We start from the raw sequence: 25,422 nt of genomic DNA on the forward strand, positions 1-25,422 counted from the left end.
CCCGCGAGTCCGTGGGTGTCACCCGCGGGGGGGATGACGAGTGTCACCCCACACGTGGGGTGTGGATTGGGGGTGGGGGGTGTGTGTGTCATGCGCACGGTGACACCCGTGGGTGCCCCTCCCCGCCCGGGCGCCGTTCAAAGGTCACGGGTGGGGGGAGCCGCACACGCGTGACGTTAGCGTGTGGGTTTGCGTGTGGGGGTTGGCATGTTGGAAAAGTCGGGGGGGGGGTGGCGGGAAAGGGGGTGCGTTGGGGGCGGACGCCCCCAACGCACCCCCTTTCCCGCCACCCCCCCCAATGTCACGCGTGTGTCACGCGTGTCCCCGTGTCACAGGTGCCCGGTGGCCATGGAGAGCCGGGAGTGGGCCACCCTCAGCCCCCAGGAGTTTGCCCAGCTGCAGCAGTACCTGGATTGTGAGTTGGGGACACGCACACGCGTGTGCGTGTGCGGTGGTGGTGGGGGGGATGGGGTGACACGGCGGCGCGCAGGCGTGGGGGTGGGTCTGCACACGCGTGTGCACGGGGGCGGCGTTGCACGCCTGTGTGTGGGCTTGGGGAGGGTTTGCACGCCTGTGTGTGTGTGTGTATTCACACGCGTGTGCGTGCACAAGGTGGCGTGATGCCTGTATGCACGCACCGGGGGGGCTTTGCACGCGTGTGCATGTGTGGGGACAGCGCACATGCCTGTGTGCACGTTTTGGGGTGGCCCTGCATGCGTGTGTACGTGGCCGTGCACGCGTGTGTGCGTGGCTCTGCAGGCGTGTGCGTGCACAAGGTGGCGTCGCACACCCATGCACATGCGTGTGCATGCATGGGGACCGCTTCACACGCCTGTGTGCGTGCCTGGGGGTGGTTTTTCACGCGTGTGCGGGCGTGGGGACAGCCTCACACGCCTGTGTGCACGTTTTGGGGTGGCTTTGCACGCGTGTGCATGTGTGGCAGCGGCTCTGCACGCGTGTTCGTGCACAGGGGTGGGATCACACGCCTGCGCGCACACGTGGGGCCGGCTCCACAGGCGTGTGCGTGTGTGTGGGTGGCTTTGCACGTGTGTGCATGCCCGGGGATGGCCTCGCATGTCTCGGGGGGGCTTTGCACGCGTGTGCACACGTGGGGACGGTTTCGCATGCCTGTGCACACGCGTGGCGTGTGTGTGCATGCAGAGGGGTGGGATCGCGTGCCTGTGTGCGCACGCGTGGGGGGCGGCTCTGCACACGTGGGGATGGACTCACACGTATGTGGGGGCTCTGCACACGTGTGCACGCGTGGGGGTGCCTTCACACGCCTGTGCGCAGGCGTGGGGGTGGCTCTGCCCGCGCGTGCGGGCACGGGGGCGGCTTCGCGCGCGCCCTCTGCAGCAGCTTCACGCGTGTGCGTGCCCGCCACGGCACCTCGCCCCGTGTGCACGCGTGTCGGGGCGGGGGTGGCACACGCGTGTGCGTGCGCTGGAGCCGCCCCCGCCCGCAGACAGCAGCAGGAAGGTGCAGGACGTGCTGCAGGAGCTGTACGGCGGTGGGGCCCTGTCGCGGCACCGCCAGGGCGAGGTGAGCCCCCGCCCGCGCCGGGGGGGTCGGGGGGGGCTGCAGCGATGCGCCCCCCCCCCATCCCCGCTCTGCCCCCCCCAGTGCATCGGCTTCGAGGGGTTCACGCTCTTCCTGAGGAGTTACCTGGAGGCGGACGACGTCCCCGAAGCGCTGTGCCGTCACCTCTTCGCCTCCTTCCAGAGCGGGGCCGGGGGGCCGACGGGTGAGGGGGGGCCGAGGGGTGAGGGGGGGGCCACGGTTAGGGGGGGGGAGGAGGAGGGGGGGCTGAGCACCCCCGGGGGGGCTCACGGGGGTCTCTCCCCGCAGGCAGCGACCTCGTCTGCATTAACGATGTCTCCTGCTACTTCTCGCTGCTGGAGGGGGGGCGCCCCGAGGACAAGCTGGAGTGTGAGTGGGGGGGCGGGGGGGGGCCCCCCAAGGGACCTTTTGGGGTCACCTCACCCCGCTGTGTCGTGTGTCCCCCCCAGTCACCTTCAAGCTGTATGACAAGGACGGGAACGGGCTCCTGGACAGCTCGGTGAGTGCCACCGGGGGGGGGGGGGGGCTGTGACCGGGTGTGTCCCCCCTCCCCGCGGCGCTGACCCCCCCCGACCCCCCCCCAGGAGGTGGATCGGATCATCACCCAGATGATGCGGGTGGCCCAGTACCTGGACTGGGACGTGACGGAGCTGAAGCCGGTGAGCGGGGCCGGGGGGGCCGGGGGGGGTGTCCATGGTTGCCCCCCCCCCCCAGCCCTGTGCCCCCCCAGCCCTGTGTCATTGCCCCCCCAGATCCTGCAGGAGATGATGCGGGAGATCGACTACGACGGCAGCGGGACGGTGTCGCTCTCCGAGTGGCTCCGCGGGGGGGTCACCAACATCCCGCTGCTGGTGCTGCTGGGGCTGGAGGGGGTGAGTGTGGGGGTGCCGCCGCGCCGGGACGTCCCCTCCCCCCGCCGCCCCCCATAGCCCGGCTGGGCCCCCCCTGACCCCCTGTCCCCCCCCCCCCCCCCAGCACATGAAGGACGAGGGGCAGCACATGTGGCGCCTGAAGCACTTCAACCGCCCCACGTACTGCAACGTCTGCGGCAGTCTGCTGGTGGGGCTGCGCAAGCAGGGGCTGTGCTGCACGTGTGAGCGGGGGGGGGGGCGGGAGGGGGGTATGGGGGGGGGGGTATGGGGGGGGGGGGATGGGGATGGGGATGGGGATGGGGTGGGGATGGAGATGGGGATGGGAATGGGATGGGGATGGGATGGGGATGGGGATGGGGATGGAGATGGGATGGGGATGGGGATGGGGATGGAGATGGGATGGGGATGGGGATGGGATGGGGATGGGGATGGGGATGGGGATGGGGATGGGGATGGGGATGGGGATGGGGGTGGGATGGGATGGGGATGGGAATGGGATGGGATGGGGATGGGATGGGGATGGGGATGGGGATGGGGATGGGGATGGGGATGGGGATGGGGATGGGGGTGGGATGGGATGGGGATGGGAATGGGATGGGATGGGGATGGGAATGGGATGGGGATGGGGAGGGGATGGGGATGGAGATGGGATGGGGTGGGGATGGGAATGGGGATGGGGATGGGGATGGAGATGGGATGGGGATGGAGATGGGATGGGGGTGGGATGGAGATGGGGATGGGATGGGGATGGGGATGGGATGGGGATAGGGAGAAAGTGGGGATGGGGATCGGTGTGAGGATGGGGATGGGGACAAGGACAGGGATGAGGATGGGGATGGAAACGGATGAGGAATGAGGATGAGTGAGGATGGAAATGGAATGGGATGGGGATGGGATGGGGACAGGGACGGGGATGGGGACAGGACAAGGGTGGGGACAGAGTGGGGCTCAGGCGAAGGACACAGTGGGGACGGGGCTGTGGGGGGGGACAGCGATGGTGAGACTGGGACGGGGATGGGGACGGGGACGCGGCGGTGGGAAGGGGACAGGGAGGCTGCGATCCAGCTGTTGGAGCAGGCTCCGCCCCCTCCAGCTGTGCAGAAGCTGCACCCTGCCCCACCCACAGGGGCGTGGTCAGTGCGCAAGCCCCACCCACCCCGAAGCCCGCCAATGAGCTGTGAGGCTGCGCTGCCATTGGCTGAGGGGCCGGGTGGGCCGGTGGAGTGATTGGTTGGGTGGGGCAGGGCGGGGCCTGTACTATGCCATGCCCCTGCCCCACCCATCCTCTGCCCCGCCCCCTCCCCCCCCCCCCCCAGTCTGCAGGTTCACGGTCCACGAGCGCTGCGCCCGCCGCGCCCCCCCCAGCTGCATCAGCACCTACGCCAAATCCCGCAAGGAGGCCGGCGTGAGTGGCCCCCGCCCGTCCGTCTGTCCGCCCGTCCGTCTGTCCGCCCGTCCGCCTGTCTGCTCGTCCACCTGTCTGCTCGTCCGCCTCTCCGTCCATCTGCCTGTCCGTCCATCCGTCCGTCTGCCCGTCCGCCTCTCCACTCATCCGTCCGTCTGCCCGTCCGCCTCTCCGTCTGTCCATCCGTCTGCCTGCCCGCCCACCTCCCCATCCGTCCGTCTGTCTGCTCGTCCACCTCTCCGTCCGCCCACCCCTCCTCTCCACTCGCCTGTTGCTCCGCCTGCCCGCCCACCCGCCCAGCCCCGTCCGTGCGTCCGTCTGTCCGTCCGTCTGCCCCTCTGCCACACTGTGCATCCGTCTGTGTATTTGTCTGTCCATCCGTCCCCCACCCACCCCGTACGGGGGGGGGCACTGTCCAAGCCCCCCCATCCCCCCATCGTGGGGGTGACGAGGGGTGACATAGGGTGACACTGGGTGATGGGGGGTGACACGGGGTGATGGGGGATGACATGAGGTGACACGGGGTGATGGTGACATAGGGTGATGGGGGGTGACACGGGGTGACGTGGGGTGATGGGGGGTGATGGGGGGTGACACGGGGTGATGGGAGATGACACAGGGTGACGGGGTGACACGGGGTGACAGAGGGTGACAGGGGGTGATGTGGGATGACATGGGATGACACGGGGTGATGGGGGTGACACGGGGTGACCGCGCGCAGGTCCAGGCCCACGTCTGGGTGAAGGGCGGCTGTGACGCCGGCAAGTGCGGTCAGTGCCAGAAGAAGATCAAGAGCTTCCAGAGCCTGACGGGGCTGCACTGCGTCTGGTGCCACCTGAAGGTGGGTGCGTCCCCACGGGGGGTCCCACCGGGGCCCCCCCGGGCCCCCCTCACCCCGCTCTGCCCCCCAGATCCACGAGGAGTGCCAGCCCCTCGTGCCCCCCGCCTGCGACTGCGGGGTCCTGCGGGACCACGTCCTGCCCCCCGCCGCCATCTACCCCGTCCTGCTGGTGAGTGGGGGCCTTGGTGGGGAGGGGGCTCCCCGGGGTGCTCTTTGGGGGTCGCCCCCCCTCCCTCCATCCCCTCCCCACCAGCTCCCCCCATCCTGAGCCGGGGGTGCCGCCGGTGTGTGCAGGAGCGGCAGGACAGCCAGCGGGACGGCAGCGGGACGCCGGTGGAGGAGACGCCACAGGTCTTCACCACCCCCGAGGGCCAGGCGCTGCGGGTCAGCCTCACCCCCCCAGCTTCGGTGTACCCCCCCACCGTGTCGTGTGTCCCCCCCATCCCCGGGGGTGGGGGCGCAGCTCTCACCCCCCCGACCCCGCAGGTCAGCCCCGTGCCCGACACCCACCCGCTCCTTGTCTTCGTCAACCCCAAAAGCGGAGGGAAGCAGGGCGAGAGGTAAAAAGGGGGGGGGGACACCGAGGGGGCTCGATGCGGTGGTCTGGTGGAGGGAGGGGGGGTGGCCGCCCGGCCCCCCCAGCCCCCCCCAGCTCCCCTCTCCCCCCAGAGTGCTGCGGAAATTCCAGTATCTGCTCAACCCCCGGCAGGTCTATAACCTGCTGCAGGGGGGACCCACCCCCGGGTGAGTGGGGCTCGGGGGGGGAAGGGGGGCAGTGGGGTGCCTGAGGTGGGGACGGTGGGCCCAATCCTGCCCTGACACCCCCCTCCCCCCCCCATTCTCCCTCCCAGGCTCAACTTCTTCCGGGACGTGCCAAATTTTCGGATCCTGGTGTGCGGCGGGGACGGCACCGTGGGCTGGATCCTGGATGCCATCGGTGGGTGCTGCCCCCCCACCTAAAAAAAAAAAAAAAAAAAAAAAAAACAACAAAAAAAACCACAACAACAAACCCCTTGACCCCCCCTCAAACCCCCCCCCCGCTTAACGCCCCCATCCCTCCCTCCCCTTGCAGACAAAGCCAACCTGCCCCGCCGCCCCCCCGTGGCCGTGCTGCCCCTGGGGACCGGCAACGACCTGGCCCGCTGCCTGCGCTGGGGGGGAGGTGAGTGGGGGGGACCTGGGGGGGGAGGGGGGTAGGGGGGGAAGGGGAGGGTACATGGATCCCCCCGCCCCATCCCACCCCCCCCTTTGTCGCAGGGTACGCGGGGGAGGACCTGGTGAGGGTCCTGCGGGAGCTGGAGGGCGGCAGCGTGGTGCGGATGGACCGTTGGCGGGTGGAGGTGGTCCCGGAGGACGCGGCGGCCGCGGGGGACCCGGTGCCCTACGAGATCATCAACAACTACTTCTCCATCGGGGTGGTGCGTGGGGCTGGGGGGGGGGGGGGGGGCACATCACCCCCCCCCTTCCCCGGACCTCACACACACATCCCCCCCCCCCCCAGGACGCCTCCATCGCCCATCGCTTCCACGTCATGCGGGAAAAGTACCCGGAGAAGTTCAACAGCAGGTAGGTGGGGGGCGGGGCCGCCCCCATTGCGTCCCCCCCCATGTGCCCCCCACCCCGCGTGTGTGTTTCCCCCCCCAGGATGAAGAACAAGCTGTGGTACCTCGAGTTCGCCACCTCGGAGACCATCTTCGCCACCTGCAAGAAGCTCAAGGAGTGCGTGAGCGTGGAGGTGAGGGGTCCCCCGTCCCGGGGGGGGGGGTGTCGGGCTGCCGCCCCCCTCCCCTGACATGTCTGTGTGTGTGTGTGTGTGTGTGTGCCCCCCCCACCTCGCAGTGCTGCGGGACCCCCCTGGAGCTGAGCGGGGCCCTGGCGGGACTGGCGGTGCTGAACATCCCCAGCATGCACGGGGGGTCCAACCTGTGGGGGGAGACGCGGAGGGCGCCGGGCGCTGAGCCCCCCCCCGCCGTCACCGAGCCCCCCCCCGCCATCACCGACGCCGAGACCCTCAAGACCTGCGTGCAGGGTGCGTGGGCATCCCACCCCCCTCCTTCCCCCTTCCCCAACCCCCCCCCGCCCCCCCATGTGCCATACTCACCCCCTCCTCCGAATTTTCCCCCCCCCCCCCCCCCCCCCAGACCTGAGCGACCGGCGGCTGGAGGTGGTGGGGCTGGAGGGGGTGCTGGAGATGGGGCAGATCTACACCGGGCTGAAGAGCGCGGGCAAGCGGCTGGCGACCTGCTCCGAGATCACCCTGCGGTGAGCCGGGGGGGGGCCGCGGGGGGGGGGAAGCACTGTGGCAGCGATTAAACCCGGGGGGGGGATGTGTGTGTGTGGCTTTTTGCAGGACGCTGAAGCCTCTGCCCATGCAGATCGATGGGGAGCCCTGGATGCAGCCGCCCTGCACCGTATGTGGGCACCCCCCACCCCCCCTCAGTGGGCACCTCGGGGAACCCCCGGGGTGTGTGCCCCCCCACCCCCCCCATCCCCGGCTTCTCTCTTGCAGATCAAGATCACCCACAAGAACCAGGCGCCGATGCTCATGGCTGCGCCCCCCCGCTCCTCCAGCTTCTTCGGCCTCAAGAAGGGCCCCCCCGAGGCCTGAGGGGTCCAGAAGGGGGGGGGGGACACACACCCCTGCACTGCGCCCGGGCAGGGGACACAGACCAACACCCCCCCCCCCCCCCCATGTCCCTGGCAGGGGCAGGGGGCAGCTGTGCCCCCCCCCAGCACCCAGGGGTGCTCGGAGCCTGTGGGTGCCATGCCAGGGTGTGGGGGGGCTGCGCTTCGCCCCCCCCCCGTGTGTGCCTGTGTGTGCCGCGGTGGCTGGATCCCCTCCCCCGCCCCCGCCACGCTCCCCCCCCATATTTATTAATTAACCCCCCCCCCAATTTCAAGTGCCTCTTGCAGTAATAAAGCTGATGGTGAGACGGGCGCTGGATGTGCCGACCGGGGGGGCAGCGGGCTCGGCCCCCCCAGCAGGACGGGGGTGCCTCGGACCCCCAACCCCCCCCCCCAAAAAAAAACCACAGGACCAGGCGGGGGCACCGGCTGAGCTGAGCCTTTAATCGCGGTGGCGGTGACGCTGTGGCCACGCGTGTCCCCCCCACCGTGTCCCCCCGCTCCTGCGGGCTCGGGCTGGTTGGGGGGGCGATGTGGGGGGGAGGATGGACGGACCTAGACGGTGTTGGCGCGGAGCAGGGGGCTGCTCTCCCCGCTGGGGGCCCCCCCGAAGGCCCGGCGCAGCAGGAGGCGCAGGGCAGCACCGGGGGGCAGCCAGCCGCGGGGCCGGGGGGCCGGGGGGGCCGCGGGCAGCAGTGGGCTGTACTTCACGCGCCTGCGGGCAGAGACGCCGCCGGGGGTCAGTGCCGGGGGGTAGTGCCGGGGGGCCACGGCCATGGCCACAGGTAGTGGGGGACCCCCTGTGCCACACCGTCCCCCCATACCACGGTGCCCCCCCATGCCACAGTGTGTCCCCCATGTCACCGGCTGTCCCCCCCCACCACAGTGCCCCACACCACCATGGTGTCCCCCCACGCCACGATGTGCCCCCACACTATGGTGTCCCCCCAACACCACAGTGTCCCCCCCACACCATGGTGCCCCTCATGCCATGATGTCCCCCCACACCACAGTGTCCCCCACACCACGGTGTGTGCCCCATGCCATGGTGCCCCCCCAACACCATGGTGTCCCCCCACACCACAGCGTATCCCCCACACCACGGTGGCCCCCCCATGCCACGGTATGTCCCCCCCACACCATGATGTCCCCCACGTCACGGTGTCCTCTCACATCACGGTGTCCCCCACACCGCGGTGCCCCCCCCGTGTCAACATGTCCCCCACACCACAGTGCCTCCCCACATTATGGTGTCCCCCCATGCCACAATGCCCCCCACACCGCAGTGTCCCCCACACGCCGCAGTGCCCCCCGACGCCGCGATGCGCTGACCTGTAGGTGTAGGCGGCGGTGCCCAGCGCGGCGGCGATGAGCACCAGCCCCACGAAGAGCGTGGTCCTGCCGGCAGCCGGTGCAGCGCCTGCGGGCGGAGGCGGCTCAGCACCCCCCGATTCCCGTGGGACCCCCCACCCCCACCGCCCCCTCCCCGGCCGCGCTCCCACCTCCGACGGCCACGCGGGTGCTGGCCACGGCCAGGCCGTTGCTGTTGGCCAGGGAGACGTTGAGGCAGTAGAGACCGGACTGGTTGAAGTCCTGGCGCAGGACGAGCTGGCAGCCGGGGGCCGGTGCCACCGCCGAGCACGTCTGCGCCTGCGCCGTCTGGCACTCGGCATCCGCCACCACGGTGCACACCTCCTCGGGCAGGCTGCGGGCGAGGGGGGGGGGGGGTGAGACCACCGCCGACCCCCCCCAGTCCATGGTCCCCCGTCCCCGGGTCACCTCACCTCCCCTCGCAGGTCACCGTCAGCTCCACACTGTTCTCGCTGCCCTCCGGCACCACCGGCACCACCTGCACGATGGCCACGCTCTCGATGCCCTCTGCAACGGGACACGGTGTGGGAGTGGGCTCGGACCCCCCCGGCCCCCCCCGGGGCCCCCCCGGCCCCGCACTCACGGACGATGTCGAGTTGGGTGGAGAAAGTGCCGTAGCGGTACAGGACGCAGCCGGTGGACTCGGCAGCCGGCGCCTGGCGCTTCACCAGCACCAGCGCCTCGGCGGTGCCGTCGGGGGCGGCTGTGGCTCCGGCTGTGGCTCCAGCTGTGGCTCCGGCTGTGGCAGCAGCGAGGGATACAGCCGTGGCTCCCACGGTTGCTCCCACGGTTGCTCCAGCTGTGGCTCCAGCTGTGGCATCAACCAGGGATACAGCTGTGGCTTCTGCCGTCACTCCTGCCGTGGCTCCAGCTGTGGCATCAGTCACCCCTCCAGCTGTGGCTCCAGCTGTGGCATCAGCCGCCCCTCCAGCTGTGGCTGCCGCTGCAGATGCGGCTGTAACTCCAGCTGTGGCTCCAGCTGTGGCTCCCACCGTGGCTCCAGCTGTGGCATCAGCCGTGGCTCCAGCTGTGGCCACATCTGCAGGAGAAGCAGGAGGCAGGGAAGAGGCTGGGGAAGGGCCGGGGGGGGGTCCAAGCCCTCAGGGACCCCCAGATGTGGCCCGTCCCCCCCTGCCCCGGGGGAAGCACCCACCTGCAGCCACCGTTCCCCCCGCGGGGGCCGAGGTGCCCAGTGCGTCCCCGGCCGGGGCCACCGAGGTGGGGAGCAGAGGGGCTGCGGACACCGCGGCGGAGACGGCAGCGGGGTCGGTACCCGCGGCTCCGTCGTCGGTGTCCGCCAGGGTGCTGAGCACCAGGAGGGTGGGCTCGGCGGCGGCGGAGTCCGAGGGCACGGCCACCGATCCCTCCGTGGGGTCTGCCGGTGAGCCGGAGGCTGCGGGTGCTGCGGGGAGAGCGAGGATGGAGGGGGGTCCCCGGGCACGGCGGGACCCCCGGGCAGCCGGCACCCGCCGCGGGGGCAGCTCCACGCTCCCTTACCGGTGCTGGCTGCCCCGGCGGTGCTCTGCCCCCCCGGCGTGGTGCCGGTGGGCTGCGTGGCTGTGGGTCCCGCCGACGGCGGTGGTCCGGTGGTGGGGTCCGTGACGGGGGCGGCGGAGGTGCCGCAGGGGCTGAGGGGGATGGCGGCCTGCAGCACCAGGCGGGCGGCGAAGGAGCCGGTCTCCAGGTAGGTGTGGGTGACGGTGGCGCTGCGGGAGATGAGGGTCCCGCTCTGGTCCCCGAAGTCCCAGGAGTAGGAGATGTCGGCGTCGCGCAGGTAGCGGCTGGGGTCGTGCAGCCGCACGGTGAAGGCCACGGCGCGGTTACGCACGAAGCGCCCGTCGCCCTCCGCCGCGTCCTGCACCTGCGTCACGTCCACCGCGAAGGGCACCTGGTCTGGGGGGGACACGCACACGGCACCGTCAGCTCACCCGTCCCCACTGGGACATCCCTCCCGCCACCCCCCCCTTCCCCGGCACCCACCGGTGATGCTGAACTGGGTGCTGGCGCGGCCGATGGGGATGAACTTCTGGCGGCCGCGGTAGTGGTAGACGACCACCTCCATGGTGTAGGAGCCCAGCGGCACTCCCGCCGTGGCCACCATCAGCCGGGACGCGGCGCCGTCCACCACCTGCCAGTAGCGTCCTGCGGGACGGGGGCACAGGGGGGGTCAGACACCGCCTCGGGGACCCCCCCGAGCCCCAGCGGGGGTCGTTGCCGGCCTCACCCCACGTCCACCAGACGTAGACGAATTTGCCACGCTTGCCCCCGGCGCTGCGGGGAAACGGCTGCCCGTCGGGGAAGACGCCGTCCGCGCCCTCGGCCGGCTGCTCCGGGAAGACGGGTTCACCCTGGGCCACGCGGGTGCCTGCGGGGAGAGGAGGATGAGGAGGGGGACGACGTGGGGTGGGGGTCCGGGTGCCGGGGAGGGGGTTTGGGGGGTTTGGGTGGGCGCCGACCGTTGACGGTGCAGTTCTGGCTCCAGACGACGCGGCCGTCGGGCAGCACCGCCTGCGTGCTGGGGAAGCGGAGGGCGATGGAGAAGGTGGCCTCGGCGCCCGCCATGGTGGGAGCGTCATTGCTGATGTCGAAGGTGACGTCGCCGCCTGCCAGGCACGGGGACAGCGGCTCAGGGGTGGCACCGAGGGCCACCACGGTCCCCGGCGCCCGTCCCGGCGGCACCCACCTCGCCAGCAGTCCCGCTGCCGCGGCATCCCCTCCTGCCACGGCCGGTACAGCCCCGCGTCCCAGCTCCGGAACTGTGCCGGTCGCCCGCTCCAGGGTTGGCTGCGGCCACGGCTGCGGCCACCGGCTCCTGCGGGCGAGAGGCTGCGTGTGGCACCCGGAGCTCCCGCGTGGGGTGGCCACCGACCGCCCTGACCCACCCAAGGCTCCCCGGTGCCACGCTGTCACCCCCCCCGCCATGGGGCACCCAGATGGGTCCCACCGACCGCCGGGACCCTTAGGGACCCCCGGGGGCCACGTGACGGGCTCGGGCCAAGCCACGCGCGGGGCAAAGCCCATCACATGGCGTCGAGCGCTGCCCAAAGCCTTTTCATGTGACTCTCAGCTGAGCCGGCGCCGGCGGCCCCGGGCAGGACGGGGTGAGGCTTCCCCCCGCGGCCCCCCACTCCCAGGGGGCTGCCAGGTTCCCCCCGTTTCCCCCCACTCTTGGGGGGCTACCAGGTCCCCCCCATGTCCCCCCAGTCCCAGGGGGCTGCCAGGTCCCCCCCATATCACCCCAACTCTTAGGGGGCTGTCAGGTCCCCCCCATGTCCCCTCACCCCCGGAGGGCTGCCGGGTCCCCCCCATGGCCCCCCACTTTCCGGGGGCTGCCAGCTCCCCTCTGTGTCCCCTCGCTCACAGGGAGATGTGGGTCCCCCCCCCCAGTTTGCAGGCAGCACAGGGTGTGTCATCCCCCCCAACATTTACAGCATCCACACGGAGGGACAGGGGACCCCCACTTCCCACCCCACACCCAGAGGGCTGTCAGTGCCCCCCATGTCCCACAGAGGGACGGGGACCCCACAACGACCCCCCCACGGCCCGGGGATGAGGGGGGTCTAATCCTGCTCCCAGCGTGGTTTGGCTTTGAGGGGGGGTCTGCTCCCACCGATGGAACCCTGGGGTGGTGGGGATGGTCCCGGACAGCAGCTCTGCTGCCCCCCGGATCCCGTGAGCCCCCTCGCCCTCCGGGACCATCCCGGCTACTCCTGATTCTTCCCATCCAGGAACCCCCCACATCCCCCCGACCCCACTTACGACGCTGAGCCGTGGCCAAGACCAGGAGGGTCCCCAACACCGCGATGGCCCCGTGCACCCGCATGGTCCCACCGTCCTCGTCTCCCCCTTTCCCCCTGTTCGGGCACCGCCGGGGCAGAGAGGCGAAGGGGTCGGGGACAGGGGGTTATGAAGGGGCTCTCGTTTGCATAGTCCCACCCCAAAAAAGGGGGGGGACACCCTCCCCCCCCCCCCCAGTTGAGTTGCGTGGGGACACGTGTGTACACGTGTGTGCAGGCCCCGGTCACACGCTCCGGCTCTGTCCCGCGTGGGTGGGAGGCTCGTGGGGTCTGTCTTGGGGGGACGCAGAGCCCCCCCCAGCTCAGGGAGGGGAATGGGGGGGTGCTGCCCCCCACTCAGCCCCAGGGACACGGATTTGGTCCCACGGATGAGGGACGGGACTGGGACCCGCCACCCACCAAGCCCGGGTCACCCCGGTACACGCAGGGGGACCCCGATCCCGTACACCCCCGGGGACCCCCACCCCCAGACACGGAGACCCCGATGCTGCGCACACACACACACACGGGGGGGGGGGGGGGGGGGGGAGGGGCAATTCCGTACGCTCCCAGAGACACCCCCCCCGCACACGCGGGGGGACCCCCATCTTTCCCACTGGGGGGGGCTGTTTCCAGCTCCCAACCCGCCCCAGCGCCCCCCGGGAGGGTCCCCCCCGCGCCCGTGTGCGGCTCTGTGTGCGTGGGGCTGCTTGTGCGGGACCGTGCCCGTGGGACCGCCCGGGGGACCCGCGAAGCCCCGTGGGACCCCCCCCGCGACCCCCCCGGTGGTGTCGCCCCCGGCCGCGGGGCCGATTCGGAGCCCGTGGCCGTTCCCCCGCTGCCCGGTTCCAGCCCCGTTGGCTCCGGCCTCGCCCGGTGACCCACGACGCCCCCGTCGGTCCCGGGGACCCCCCCCACTCGGGGGACCCCGGCCCGGCCCGGGCGGTGCGCGGGGGGGCACGGACGGTGCCCCGCCCTCGGCCCCCCCGCCCGGCCGCAGCCTGCGCGGCCCCGTCGCCCCCTCCCCCCCCGCCCTGGTGCGGGAGCGCCCCCCCCGCCGCACCCCGCGCGGGTGTCCGCCGCTGCCGCCTGTGGCTTTAAGGACTCTCCCGCGCCGCCCGTTGCGTCACGGCGAGCCCGGCCAATGGGGCGCCGCGGTGGGCGTGGCCGGCGGAAGGCGGGAAGCGGCGCGGGCGGGGCCGCCGCAACATTGTTGCGCGCGGGGGGAAGCGGCGGCCGCGATCGTTCCACCCGCCGCGCGCGCGCCCGGGACCCCCCCCCACCCCCTCCCCGGGACCCCCGGGGACACCCCCCGCCCCCGCCGGGCACCGCCCCCCCTCCCACCACCCCCGGGGGACCGCCCCGAACCCGCCCCCGCCCCCCGCCGGGGTTCCGGTCCCCCGTCCCCCCCCCCCGGGGCCGCTCTCCGGGCCCCCCCCGGGCCCCCCCTCATGGAGAACTTCCAGAAGGTGGAGAAGATCGGGGAGGGCACCTACGGCGTCGTGTACAAGGCCCGGAACAAGGTCACGGGGGAGGTGGTGGCGCTGAAGAAGATCCGCCTGGACACGTGAGTGGGGGGGGGGGGACACACCGGGGGGGGGGGGGCACCGGGCACCGGGGGGGGGGGGGGCGGCGGGGCCGGGGCTCACCCGCCTTCCCCGCAGGGAGACGGAGGGCGTCCCCAGCACGGCCATCCGGGAGATCTCGCTGCTGAAGGAGCTCAACCACCCCAACATCGTCAAGTGAGCGGGGGCGGGGGGGACACACGGGGGGACCCCACGAGCGGGGGGGGCTCTGCAGAGCCCCACGGCAGCGCCACGGGCCTGGCCCCGTCCTGGTGGCACCGGGGCCGGCGGGAGCCCACGCAGCCGTGGGGTGATCCGTGGCCGTGGGGACCCCTGTGGCCGTGGGGAGCTCCATGACCGTGGGGTGCCCCGTGGCCGTGGGGATGGCTGTGGCTGTGGGGAGCTGCGGCCATGCCGAGCCCCGTGGCCGTGGGACCCTCGTGACAGTGGGGAGCTGTGGCCATGGGGGGCCCTGTGGCCATGGGGGGCCGTGGCCAGGCTAAGCCCTGTGGCTGTGGGGACCCCCATGGCCGTGGGAGCCCACGCAGCCGTGGGGACCTCCATGGCTGTGGGGTGTCCCGTGTCTGTGGGGACACCTGTGGCCGTGGGGAGCTGTGGCCATGCTCGACCCCCGTGGCTGTGGGACCCCCGTGGCTGTGGGACCCCCATGGCTATGGGATCTGTGGTGGTGGGACCCCCATGAACCCCGTGACCGTGGGGAGCTGTGGCCGTGGGCGCCCCACGGCCGTGGGTGCCCCGTGGCACCCTCATGACTGTGGGGAGCCGTGGCCACACTGACCCCCGTGGCTGTGGGACCGCCGTGGCCGTGGGGAGCTGTGGCCGTGGGGACCCCCGTGGCCGTTGCCCCCCCTCCCCGCGGCGCCGGCCCAGGCGGTGCCCACTCCCGCAGGCTGCTGGACGTGATCCACACGGAGAACAAGCTCTACCTGGTCTTCGAGTTCCTCCACCAGGACCTGAAGAAGTTCATGGACTCGTCCTCCATCAGCGGCATCGCTCTGCCCCTCATCAAGGTGTGTGTGGGGGGGGCACCACGATGGTGTGGGGGGAGGTGTCCCGGCCCCGCTGACCCCCCCTCGGTCCCCGCAGAGCTACCTGTTCCAGCTGCTGCAGGGCCTGGCCTTCTGCCACGCGCACCGCGTGCTGCACCGCGACCTCAAGCCCCAGAAACCTGCTCATCAACGCCGACGGCGCCATCAAATTAGCCGACTTCGGCCTGGCCCGCGCCTTCGGGGTGCCCGTGCGCACCTACACCCACGAGGTGGGTATGGGGGGGGGGTAACGGGGCGGGGGTGGGTGGGTTGGGGGTTCTCCGGTGCCCATCACGTGTGTCCCCTTCCCCGGTGGCAGGTGGTGACGCTCTGGTACCGAGCCCCCGAGATCCTGCTGGGCTGCAAGTACTACTCCACAGCTGTCGACATCTGGAGTTTGGGCTGCATCTTCGCCGAGATGGTGGGTGACATGGGGGGGCGATGGGACAGCTCGACACCCCCCCCTCCCCCCCAGGATGACGCTGGGGTCCCCACGCGTTGGGCTGTGCCGGGGTTCTGCCCGTCCCGGTGACGCCGCGGGGGACGTCACGGGGGTGTGGGGCTGACGCCGCCACGGCACCCGGGGAATAAAGGGGCTTTGTGGGGTGCGGGGAGGGGGCCGGGCGTCATGTGAGCACCCCTCTTTCCCCCGGGGTCCGCGTCAGGCGGCCGAACCGCAGCACCCGGGAAACGGGGGGGGACGACGGTCACGAGGGGCCGGCGTGAGAGCTCACGGGGTGGGGGGCCGCGTGTGACCCCCCCCCCTTCCCCGGCTCCATCTGCCACCTCCGGCGTGGGAAGGGCAGGACGTGTGTCGTCGTCCCCCACGGTGACGGGGGGGCCCTGTCTCCGTGCTGGGGTGCCCTCACCCCCGTGTCCCCCCCCCCCTCCTCCCCCCAGATCACCCGCCGCGCTCTCTTCCCCGGTGACTCGGAGATCGACCAACTCTTCCGCATCTTCCGCACGCTGGGCACGCCGGACGAGGCGGCCTGGCCCGGCGTCACCGCCATGCCCGACTACAAGCCCAGCTTCCCAAGTGGGCCCGGCAGGATTTCGGCAAAGTGGTGCCGCCGCTGGACGAGGAGGGACGGAAGCTGCTGGCGGTGAGCTGGGGGGCTCGGGGGAAGGTCGGGGTTGGGGGCACCCCCTCCCCCACCTCACCGCCCCCCCCTCACCCCTCTTTCCTCCCTCCCCCCCCTCCCCCCCAGCAAATGCTGCACTACGACCCCAACAAGCGGATCTCGGCCAAGGCGGCACTGGGACACCCCTTCTTCCGTGACGTCACCCGCGCCGTCCCCCACCTGCGCCTGTGACCCCCCACACCCCCCAGTCCCCACCTGCACTTGGGGGGGGCTCAGGATGGGAGATGAGGGCCTGGGGGGGGGAGGGGGGCTGCCTCCAGTGCCCCCCTCCCAAAAGGAGCCCCCCCGAGAGGTGACATCTGGCCTCGGGGACACAGTGGCCAGGGGGCTCAGGACCCCCCCTCTGCCCCCCCCCCCCCCCCTCCCTGGGACTGCTCCAGGCAGAGCCCCCCATGCTGCCGGGGCCCCCCCTGGGGACAGGGAGCGGGTCCCATCCTGCGCTGGTCCCCAGTGCAGTGAGGGCCCCCCCCCTCGCTTGGACTTTTGGCACTTACGGCCCCCCCGGGGGGGGGCTCTGGCACCAGCACAGGGTGGTGGGGAGTACCTTCGTCCCCACCATCCTCCTCCTCCTCCTCCTCCTCCTCCTCCTCCTCCTGGCAGCACCAGGACGGCCCCGGTGGGGGGCTGGGGGGGTCGGTGCTCCCCCGTCTGAGGGCAGCAGGGGTGGGGGTGGGTTTGCCCGGGGGGGGCGATGGGGGCTCCCCCGCCACGTACGGCCCCTTTCCCCCCCTCCCCCCGCGGGTTTCCTCGCGACTTTTGTAACTTCTGCAATTTCGTACCCAATGTCGGACTCTGTCTGTGGGGCGGGGGGGGGGGGCGGGGCCGTGTCACCGTGTCACTGTCACCCCGAGGGGCCTCTCCCATACATCCCCCCATAGGGGTGGGGGCCCTCGATGGCACCCGAACACACCCCCCCCCCCCCAGTCATAGGGGCCCCTGGCTCTCCATGGCCCTACACATTCGCCCGCCCCCCGGCTTTATGGTCCCGTATGGCCCCTATAGGAACTGCTGTGTCCCTCTATGGCCCCATACATATCCCCCCCAGCTATTTGGCCCCTATAGGTGGCCCTGTGGCTCTCTATGGCCCCGTACACGCCCCCCCACTCTGGCTATATGACCCCTATAGGTGACCCCATGGCTCTCTATGGCCCCATACATGCCCCCCCCCCAGCTATATGGTCCCGTATGGCCCCTATAGGTGTCCCTATAGCTCTATATGGCCCCATACAGGCTCCCTCCAGCCATATAACTCCTATAGGTGTCCCCATGGCTCTATGTGGTCCCACAGGAGATTCCCCCCCCCCGCCGTGGGGGGCTTCCCGGGCCTTGGCCACGCCCACCGCCACGCCCTCGCGTGGTCACGCCCACCTACGCGCTGGAGCGCCGCTATTGGCCGGGCCGGGCCCCGCCCCCAGGAGAGAGCTGCCGCCGGGGGGTGGGTCAGAGGTCGCGGCTCCCAGCGGTCCCCGCGCCCGCCCCGCCGCTGCCCCGCGAGCTGTCAATCATGGGTAGCGCTTCCTGTGATTGGCCGTGGCGCACCGCCCCGAGCCCGTGTCACTCATCGCGCCGCCGGCCTCGAGTTGGCCGGGCCGGAGGCTTCTGCCCTGTGATTGGGCGACGCGGCAGCCTTCTGTGTTTCGATTGGCTCTTGCCGCGGCAGCGGTCCTCCCCCTTAGGTCACCTTATTTGTTGCTGGTACCGCCCCTCGCGCTGCGGCGCTTCCCGTTGGCATCACGTCCCGTCACTCACCTCAAACCCCGCCTCCCTCATGGCGTTCCCGCCAGCCATTGGCCGGCTGCTTCCCTCGCTTCCATTGGCCTCGAGGCGCTGCCCATCCGCCCTCTTGCCCGTCTTCGATTGGCTTTCTCACACGGGGCTGGGCGGGTGACGCGCTCTCCGCTTTTCCCATTGGTCCCGCCGGGAGGAAGAGGCGTGCCCGCCGCCTCGCTGCGCGCCGTCGATTGGCAGAGCCGCCCCCTAATCCCGCCCGCGCCAGGAAGGTTTGGTTGAGCCGCTGTTTGTGCGCTCGGGGGCCGCGACGGGAGGGCCGGGCTGGGCCGGGCGGTGAGGTACCGGCGGGGCCGCCGAGAGGGCTGGGGAGGTACCGGGGGCGTTGGGGAGGGGGCTCGGGAGCTGGGGGGGGGGGCTGGGCCTAGGTCTGGGCCTGAGCCCAGGCCTGGGGCGGTGGCGGGGCCCGGGCCCGGGCGGGACTCCGGGCTCGGGGGAGGGCGGAGGCCGGCGGGGGGGCGGGCGGGCCCGTAGGGCCTATCGCTCCCCCGTAGGGCGGCCCCGGCTCCACCGCGGGGTCTGGTCTCCTTCCGGGGCTGCGGCGGAGCGGGGGCCGAGCCCTCCCCTGGCGGCGGTGCGGGGGGTCTCCTCGGTGTCACCGGGCTGGCGGCGGGGGGGTGGTGGTGCCCGAGAGGCCCCCGGTGTTGGGGTTCATCCCGGTACCGACAGTCCGCGATCCCGCCCGCCGGTGTGAGGCCCCGGTGTAACATCAGACACTCGCGGCAGGGAAGGGGCCGGGGTGAATCACGGACACGGGGGCCAGGAGCCCCTCGGAGACCCCCGGCCCGGTGGGAGCGTGAGGCTCCATGAGGTGCCCGGAGAGGCCCCGGCTTTCCTCGCGGGGCTGCCCGTCCCCTGCACCTCTCTTCGGGCTGTGCCTCGGCCCTGTTTTCAGCTTTCCCACCGATTTCTGCACCGGACCCGCTGTGGAGCTGTGGCTCCCCAGAAGTTGGGGCTTCCCGGGGGCTTTTGCCCGGAGCTTTGGCTCCCTGAGCCTCTCCTGGCTGGGAGGAAATCTGCCGGAGGCACTGGCCAGGCCACAGGGCGACTCCTGGGCTGCAGCTTTGGCCACCCCAAGGAAGGACGGGCGAATGTCCCTGTCCTCCTGTCAGGGCTGCCCGAGCCAGTGCCGAACCCGCTGGCACGGGGTGGGAGCTGCCCAAATCGGTGCAAGATGGAGGGACCCGGTGCTGTCGTGGAAAAGCAGATCAATAAATGCTCTTCTCCTCTCTGAGAAGCTGTTCACCGGGCTCCTCTTCCAAAGGGCATCTCCTGCGGCAGCCCCCCACAGCTGTGGATCCCTCGAGTCTGGGCAGGACTGGCTGTTTGTGCCGGGCACTTGCGGTGAGCGGTGGCTCAGTGCCGGAGCAGAGCCTGGGTCCCTCCTGGGAGGCCAGGAAGCTTCGCCGGGGTGGCCTTGAGTGGTGTTGGCATTATCTTGGGTGACGTGTGGGGGGAGCCTGTCCCTTGGCCGGGGCTGTGAACCGGCTCTGCCACGCGATGGCTGGAGTGCGGGCGCCGTGAATGTCAGGAGTTGCGCATCGGGAAAGCCGGGTGCCTATGGGAGCTCACCGTCATGTCACTGAGCCATAAGAGCTGGCAGAGCTGTGAGATCTCAATATTTCATTAAGGAGCGATACTTAACGACGAGAGCCGCGGCATGACTTTGTAGGATGCTCGGTGGTGTGTACCAGCTCAGGTTTGCTCCATGAGCTGGAGCTCCCTCGGCACGGGCTGCCTCCCTGTGCAGCACAGCCTGGGGTCCCTCTGTAACCGGGACCCTCTGGCACCGACAGGGCGAACCTGCGGCAGGCTGAGCCCCCGCACGCCTTGGGGCGCTTACTCGAGTGTGATTGGGACATAGGAAAAGTATCGCTGGCAACAGGAAAGCAGTTAGCCCAGACGGACTGTTGCAACCCTCCCCTGCGAAGGATGCCCCCTTCTCCTGGTTCAGCCGGGGCGGCCCTCGGCGTGCTCAGCCCTGGGGCTCGGTGGATTCATCCCGGCAGGTTTTGTAGCCCTGCTCGTGGCTGTTGGCGCTTGCCGATTCACACTGTAAATCTTGCTCAACCAGCAGCTAACAGTAATTGCTGATGACATGAAAGCGCGCCAAAAATAGCTGCAGACTTCTATAGATTGACGTATGGCCAACTTTCACCTGGTGCGGTGGTGTTCTAGTGGGAATATCTGGTTGTCTCAGGGGTCTACGGATCTTTTGATGCCCCGAAGCTCCGGTTCATCAGAGGGAAGCTGAATTTGGGTGGTTGTATGCTCTTTAATGCCTTGGAGGAGCCCTGATGCAGGCGGGATTTCATGGCTGCTGTGCTTTTGGTGTGCGTGTCCTGGAGCGGCTCCTTCCAGGGCAGGCTGTGCTGGGGTGGTGCCTCGGGGTCCTGCTGAGCGAGGGGGTGTGAGGACGGAGCTGTGCAGCCCCAGATGTTGGTGGCTCTGGTGAGAGCAGCCAAAGCCTCGGGGCCATTTCTCCAGCAAACCCCAGAGCGCTCCCAACAGCCAATGGCTTTGTGGGATGGCGATGGCTTCATCTAGGAGCTTGCTCCATGCAGAGCTCACCCCAGAGCACCCACCTGAGCAACTCCCACCTCACTGTCTGGAGGAGGAGGATGAGGAGACCCATGTGATGCCAAGGGTCCACAGACACGTGGGATCCACGGGCCACGTGGCTCCTGAGGTCGTGGAAAAGGCAACTGGAGCTGCCAGCAGAGAGGTGTGGCATGAGGCCGGGCACCTGGTGAAGCTGCTGCCGGTGCCTGCAGTCGGGGGTCCTGGCTGGTCCGATCCCTGTCTGTGTCAGGGTCTCACCGCTCACCTGCGCTGGGGCCATCCCCCTGGAGCCTTTCGCCCACGGCTGCTGGTCCTGGAGCTCCTCCTTTATAAATAAGTCCAGGATCTGTCCTGGGCACTCGCCGCGCAGCTCTGGCTGAAGCTGCAGAGCGGGATGATGGGATTTGGTGTGGTAAATCCCCGGCGAGCGGGTGGTGGAGGTCTAACGGCATGGTGGAGCCGAGTCCCCACGGGGTGAGCTGCTGCCTCGTGTCACAGGGCTGCAGACGGGGGCTGTGCGAGTGCCCTCCACCTCCGCACTCGCCTGGAGCCCGGGCTGCTGCTGAAACAGCACCAGGGCACAGTGCAGGGGGGGTGAGAAGAGCAGCTTTCGGCAGGGAGGTCACCCCGAGGAAGGAGGGAGCCGCGCTGCAGCGCTCAGGGCCAGGTTGGGAGCTGGAGAAGGAGAACGAGAGCAGAGTTGGAGGCGTTGAATCGGATCTGTTCCCAAAGCGGATTCCAGCGGCGGTTGCTTCAGAGCCGGTTTGCGGGAGCTGGTCTCGCTGGCAGAGGAGGAAGGGCGAGGGCTGAGCTGTGGGGCTGTGCCGGGCCGGGAGGTGCAGCCGAGCCCCCCCCTCGTGCTTTGGGGTTTGAGGGCAGCTGGAGCTGAAATGAACATCGTGCCCCGGCACTGCCGCGGGTGCTGCCCTCTGCTCTGGCCTCATCACAGACTGCGTCGCTGCTGGGACGGGGATTTCTGCTCAGAATAGTTAAAATACTTGTAAAATCTTCAGCCCTGCCGCTAAGCCTGCAAGAGTAACACTCGGCTGGAGCGGTCCTGAGCTTCATCCGTGCCTGGCCTCATCCTGCGTGAGCTCTCCCCTATGCCTTTCTGGATCAAACCAAAGAGAGTTTGGTTTGTGGCATGAGTCTGGCAGCCAGGGCTGTGCCGGCTGCTTCCCGGCGGGTCGTGCCGAGCCAAGCCGTGCCGTGCCCGGGGTGCTGCCGAGGCTGCTGCTGAGCCGTCCCTCTGCCGAGCGGTGCTGGAGGAGGGAGGCAGCGTTCCCTGTGCCCAGGACAGCGTCGTGCTGATGAGTTTGTGTTCCCAGAGCTTTGCGGTGTCCCGGGGGAGGCGAGGGCGATCCCCCTTCTCCTGGAGGGGTCAGGGCTGGCTGGGTCGGGGTCCACGCAGTGCGAGCGTTGCGGTTAGCCAGCGTTTCCTGCAGGGTTTGTCTGGCTTTAGCCCTGCTTACGTCCTCAGGCAGATGGGGAAGGGGAACTGGCAACGACCAACTTTCCGCTTGTTGGTTCTGGTCTCTGCGATCCTCGTCCTGTCGCCTGCCGGGCCCTGCCGGCACAGATAAATCTCTGCTGCGGCCCGGCAACCTTGGGACTGGAGCATTCCGAGGGAGAGTGAGATTAGCTCCTGAAGGAAAACACAAATCCTGCTTTCTCCTGCTTTCTGGAGGGGGAGTGCAAACCGCAGAAGCCAAAACTCTGGCTGCCCAGTGACCCTCAGGTTTTGTCTCTCCTCCCAGCACGCACCCCCTCGGGCTTCGAGGAGCCGTGTTGTTGTGGTCCTGTGCTTGATGCCGCTGACGCCCAGATTTGAGCGGGCAGCCCGGTCTGCAGGCAGGGATTGTGGGCAGCGGCTGCCTGCAGCCATGCTTTATCCTGGAGGGGGATGCAGTCCTACCCCGTTCCAGTGTGGAAAAGAAAGCAAAAATGGGAAGAAAAGCCCCAAACCACGGCTGAGGAAGTTTAAGGCAGAGCTGGGGAGTTTGTTTCCAGCCCCTCCTCCTGGCTGGGAGGCAGCTGGAGCCGTTGTTTATGCAGCAGCCAGGGAGATGCCGTGTCCAGGCCTGGAACCGCTCGCTGGCGGCTCCTCACTCTCCTGCCACCCCTTCCCTGCTGCCCTGGCTCCTCGGCTCCGGCAGCGTGGCGTGCCCCGGCCACTCACCGGGAGCGGGAGGACTGCTGACTCACTCCCAGCCTCCTCGGCCGCCAGCGTTCCCGTCTGCCTGGCTCTGGGATTAGCTCCTACCGACCAATTTGCTGCTCCGTGAAATCCCTCGGGAATAGAGGCTCGGGGAGCGGAGCTGTGGGCTGTGAGTCTGTGCCATGTGCTGCTGTGGGGCGCCTGGGGAAAGACCCCAGCGTGGGGGCAGAGACCGCGGGGAAGGAGCCCCTACCGGGGAGTGCGTTCTAGCGTGAGGCAGGAAGAGTTTTACCCACTAAGGCTCGGCAGAGCGCGTCTCCGTGGATGTGAGGCGGTCCCGGATGGACGTGGGGACATTGCGCTGTGCGCGTTCAGCATGCCGACGGCTCTCTCCTCCTTCCAGGACAGCCGAGCGGATCAAAGGCCAGCACCCTGCACCCAGCCCCTGCCCGCGCGGCCGCCTCGGTGCCTTCCCGGCTCTCCGGTTCACAGGGCGCGCGGCGCCAGCAGCACCCAGGCCATGACCAGCCGAGGAGCCGCCAGGCCGAACGGGCAGTCCCAAGCCAGTAAAATCTGTCAGTTCAAGCTGGTGCTGCTGGGCGAGTCGGCGGTGGGGAAATCCAGCCTGGTGCTGCGCTTTGTCAAGGGCCAGTTCCACGAGTACCAGGAGAGCACCATCGGTGGTGAGTCGGGCTCGACGTGGCGAATGGGCTTTGCTAACGGGCTCAATTAATGGGCTCCTCTGCCCCGTGGGGCCGTGCGGTCCTGGAGCCAGCTGCAGGGTCGGGGTGCGCCCAGGTCCACATCTCTTCTGGGGCCGGACTGGGGGTGCAGGAGGGTTCCCTGCCGCCCCTTGGGTACCTGCCTGCAGCGGGGGCTGCTGACACGATGCTAACGCCGTCTTTCTTCCCCACAGCGGCGTTCCTTACACAGTCCGTCTGCCTGGATGACACAACGGTAAAGTTTGAGATCTGGGATACAGCCGGGCAGGAGAGATACCACAGTCTGGCCCCGATGTACTACCGGGGGGCACAAGCTGCCATCGTGGTCTATGATATCACCAACCAGGTAGGGTCCCTCGCCGTGCTCCTCGGCTGCCGGGCACCTCGGTTAAACTGCCCGGTGTGGCTCAGGGGGTGCTCGTGGCTGCGGGGGTCTCCCAGGGGCGGCTCTTGCCGTGGCGGGGGTCCCTCTAAGACGCCCACCTTGCAGCGCAGCGGTGGGACGAGCCTTGAGTTCCCACCTCTGCTCCTAGGAAACGTTTGCACGGGCGAAGACATGGGTGAAGGAGCTGCAGAGACAAGCCAGCCCCAGCATCGTCATCGCCCTGGCGGGCAACAAGGCTGACCTGGCCAGCAAACGCATGGTGGAATACGAAGTAAGTGTCGGGCCGGGGTGAGCCCCGGCCCCCCTCGGCACTGCCGCGGGAGATGCACCGGCACTTCGGCCGCTGGGCCCTCACCCGTCTGTTTGCGTCTCTCCCAGGAGGCGCAGGCCTACGCAGATGACAACAGCCTGTTGTTCATGGAGACGTCGGCCAAGACAGCGATGAATGTGAACGACCTCTTCTTGGCCATCGGTGAGGCTCGGGGGGCTGGGGGGGGGTCTGCCTGGGAGGCAGCTGGTGCCTGTCCTGACCTGCGGTGAGCGCGGCTTCTTGGGACCCGGCACCGGCTGTGCCGCGGGCTGCGGTGACGATACCGGGGCTCAGCACTGAGGCTGACACTTGGTGCAAGAGCAGCTCGAGGGGAAACGGCTCTTTCCCCCGGGGAAGCACCCGGCAGGTGCCACCGGGGTGGTTTCGGGGTCTCAACAGCGCTGGAGGCACGGTCCCGCCCTGACGGCCGTGCCGCAGACCGAGCCCCTGTCCCGTCTTCCCCCTCCAGCCAAGAAGCTGCCAAAGAGTGAGCCCCAGAGCACGAGCGGCGCGGCGGGCAGGAGCAGAGGCGTGGACCTGCACGAGCAGAGCCAGCAGAACAAGAGCCAGTGTTGTAGCAACTAAAGGGCGGCCTCCGCCAGCGCCCGCGCGAGAGGAAGAGCTAAGATATAACCTCCATCCCCGTCCACCACACCTCACCTCCATAACGGCACACCGAGAAACCCGTCTGAACCAAAACCCTCCCGAGAGCTCCCTCTAACTGCACTTTTTAATGCTTCAAAACCACCACCAGACACCCGTTACCACCATCCCGATGGCAGTGGAACTAGATCAGCCGGGGACTTAACTTCCAAAAAAAAGAAAACAAACTCTTCTTCACTTTGTATTATAGGTGCAAATAGCGACCTAATATTCTGATTTCTCCCTCCATCTTCCTCCCTCTCCTGCCTCCTCCCTCTCTGCTTTGGTGAACCCGGGTTCCCGTCTCTCCTTCCGCCCTCCCCGTCGTGGGGAGAGACCCGAGGAGGTGCCAGCGTCAGCCTCGCCGGTTCCCGTCGGGGCGAACCGGCTGGAACCAGAGACCTCCGGAAAACGATGGATTTTTCCGAGGGGGTCTGTCATGGATTTCTTGTTTTGATTCCCCCCCCCCTCCTGTTTCCTCTGTTTGGCTGTCGGGGGGAGGGGAGGGAGGAAAGCTGCAGTGTCCTTAATTTCTTCCTAGGTGGCCTTTTTTTTTTTTTTTTTTTTTTTCCTGGAGGATTGGAAGTGCCTGGGGGCTTTTTACAGGGGGAGGGGGGCAGCGGGGTGACCGCCGGCCCCCCCAGCACCT

The 25,422-nt window shown here is 69.4% G+C and overlaps 4 protein-coding genes across 7 annotated transcripts; 3 read left to right on the top strand and 1 right to left on the bottom strand.

The window, feature by feature from the left end:
• Positions 1–299: 299 nt before the first annotated feature.
• On the top strand, positions 300–7,615 carry DGKA (diacylglycerol kinase alpha). The gene is made up of 23 exons (XM_082496503.1): positions 300–415; positions 1,466–1,542; positions 1,624–1,744; positions 1,849–1,929; positions 2,010–2,059; positions 2,145–2,219; positions 2,313–2,432; positions 2,536–2,653; positions 3,749–3,837; positions 4,559–4,678; positions 4,749–4,847; positions 4,973–5,062; positions 5,165–5,238; positions 5,348–5,422; positions 5,530–5,615; positions 5,751–5,840; positions 5,936–6,096; positions 6,180–6,244; positions 6,323–6,413; positions 6,518–6,707; positions 6,820–6,940; positions 7,029–7,089; positions 7,188–7,615. The coding sequence occupies exons 1-23, from the start codon at positions 349–351 to the stop codon at positions 7,284–7,286; spliced, it is 2,220 nt and encodes a 739-aa protein (XP_082352629.1). The 5' UTR covers positions 300–348; the 3' UTR covers positions 7,287–7,615.
• Positions 7,616–7,858: 243 nt separating this feature from the next.
• Positions 7,859–12,497, bottom strand: PMEL (premelanosome protein; the record flags this gene model as incomplete). Its single annotated transcript, XM_082496505.1, has 12 exons — positions 7,859–8,018; positions 8,636–8,723; positions 8,806–9,008; positions 9,088–9,181; positions 9,258–9,713; positions 9,948–10,076; positions 10,172–10,567; positions 10,655–10,816; positions 10,899–11,039; positions 11,131–11,277; positions 11,358–11,486; positions 12,434–12,497. The coding sequence occupies 12 exons, from the start codon at positions 12,495–12,497 to the stop codon at positions 7,859–7,861; spliced, it is 2,169 nt and encodes a 722-aa protein (XP_082352631.1).
• A 1,404-nt stretch (positions 12,498–13,901) lies between these two features.
• CDK2 (cyclin dependent kinase 2) lies at positions 13,902–16,493 on the top strand (the record flags this gene model as incomplete). The annotated part of the gene is given in 9 exon segments (XM_082496520.1): positions 13,902–14,017; positions 14,115–14,192; positions 14,926–15,046; positions 15,123–15,200; positions 15,202–15,294; positions 15,384–15,485; positions 15,965–16,097; positions 16,100–16,167; positions 16,273–16,493. Coding segments are annotated over 9 exon segments (894 nt in total). The 3' UTR covers positions 16,378–16,493.
• A 1,722-nt stretch (positions 16,494–18,215) lies between these two features.
• RAB5B (RAB5B, member RAS oncogene family) lies at positions 18,216–25,080 on the top strand. Of its 4 annotated transcripts, none has more exons than XM_082496522.1 (6): positions 18,216–18,275; positions 23,118–23,397; positions 23,631–23,782; positions 23,970–24,092; positions 24,200–24,293; positions 24,601–25,080. In XM_082496522.1, the coding sequence occupies exons 2-6, from the start codon at positions 23,235–23,237 to the stop codon at positions 24,714–24,716; spliced, it is 648 nt and encodes a 215-aa protein (XP_082352648.1). In that variant the 5' UTR covers positions 18,216–18,275; positions 23,118–23,234; the 3' UTR covers positions 24,717–25,080. The 4 variants fall into 4 exon arrangements, with proteins under 4 accessions (XP_082352648.1, XP_082352649.1, XP_082352650.1 ...); XM_082496523.1 differs by having other exon boundaries at positions 18,249–18,270; XM_082496524.1 differs by lacking the exon at positions 18,216–18,275 and adding an exon at positions 22,727–22,883.
• The last annotated feature ends 342 nt before the right edge of the window (positions 25,081–25,422 follow it).

The sequence above is a fragment of the Vanellus vanellus genome (assembly GCF_965231255.1).
Source record: "Vanellus vanellus genome assembly, chromosome: 28".
NCBI classification, from domain to species: Eukaryota; Metazoa; Chordata; class Aves; order Charadriiformes; family Charadriidae; genus Vanellus; species Vanellus vanellus.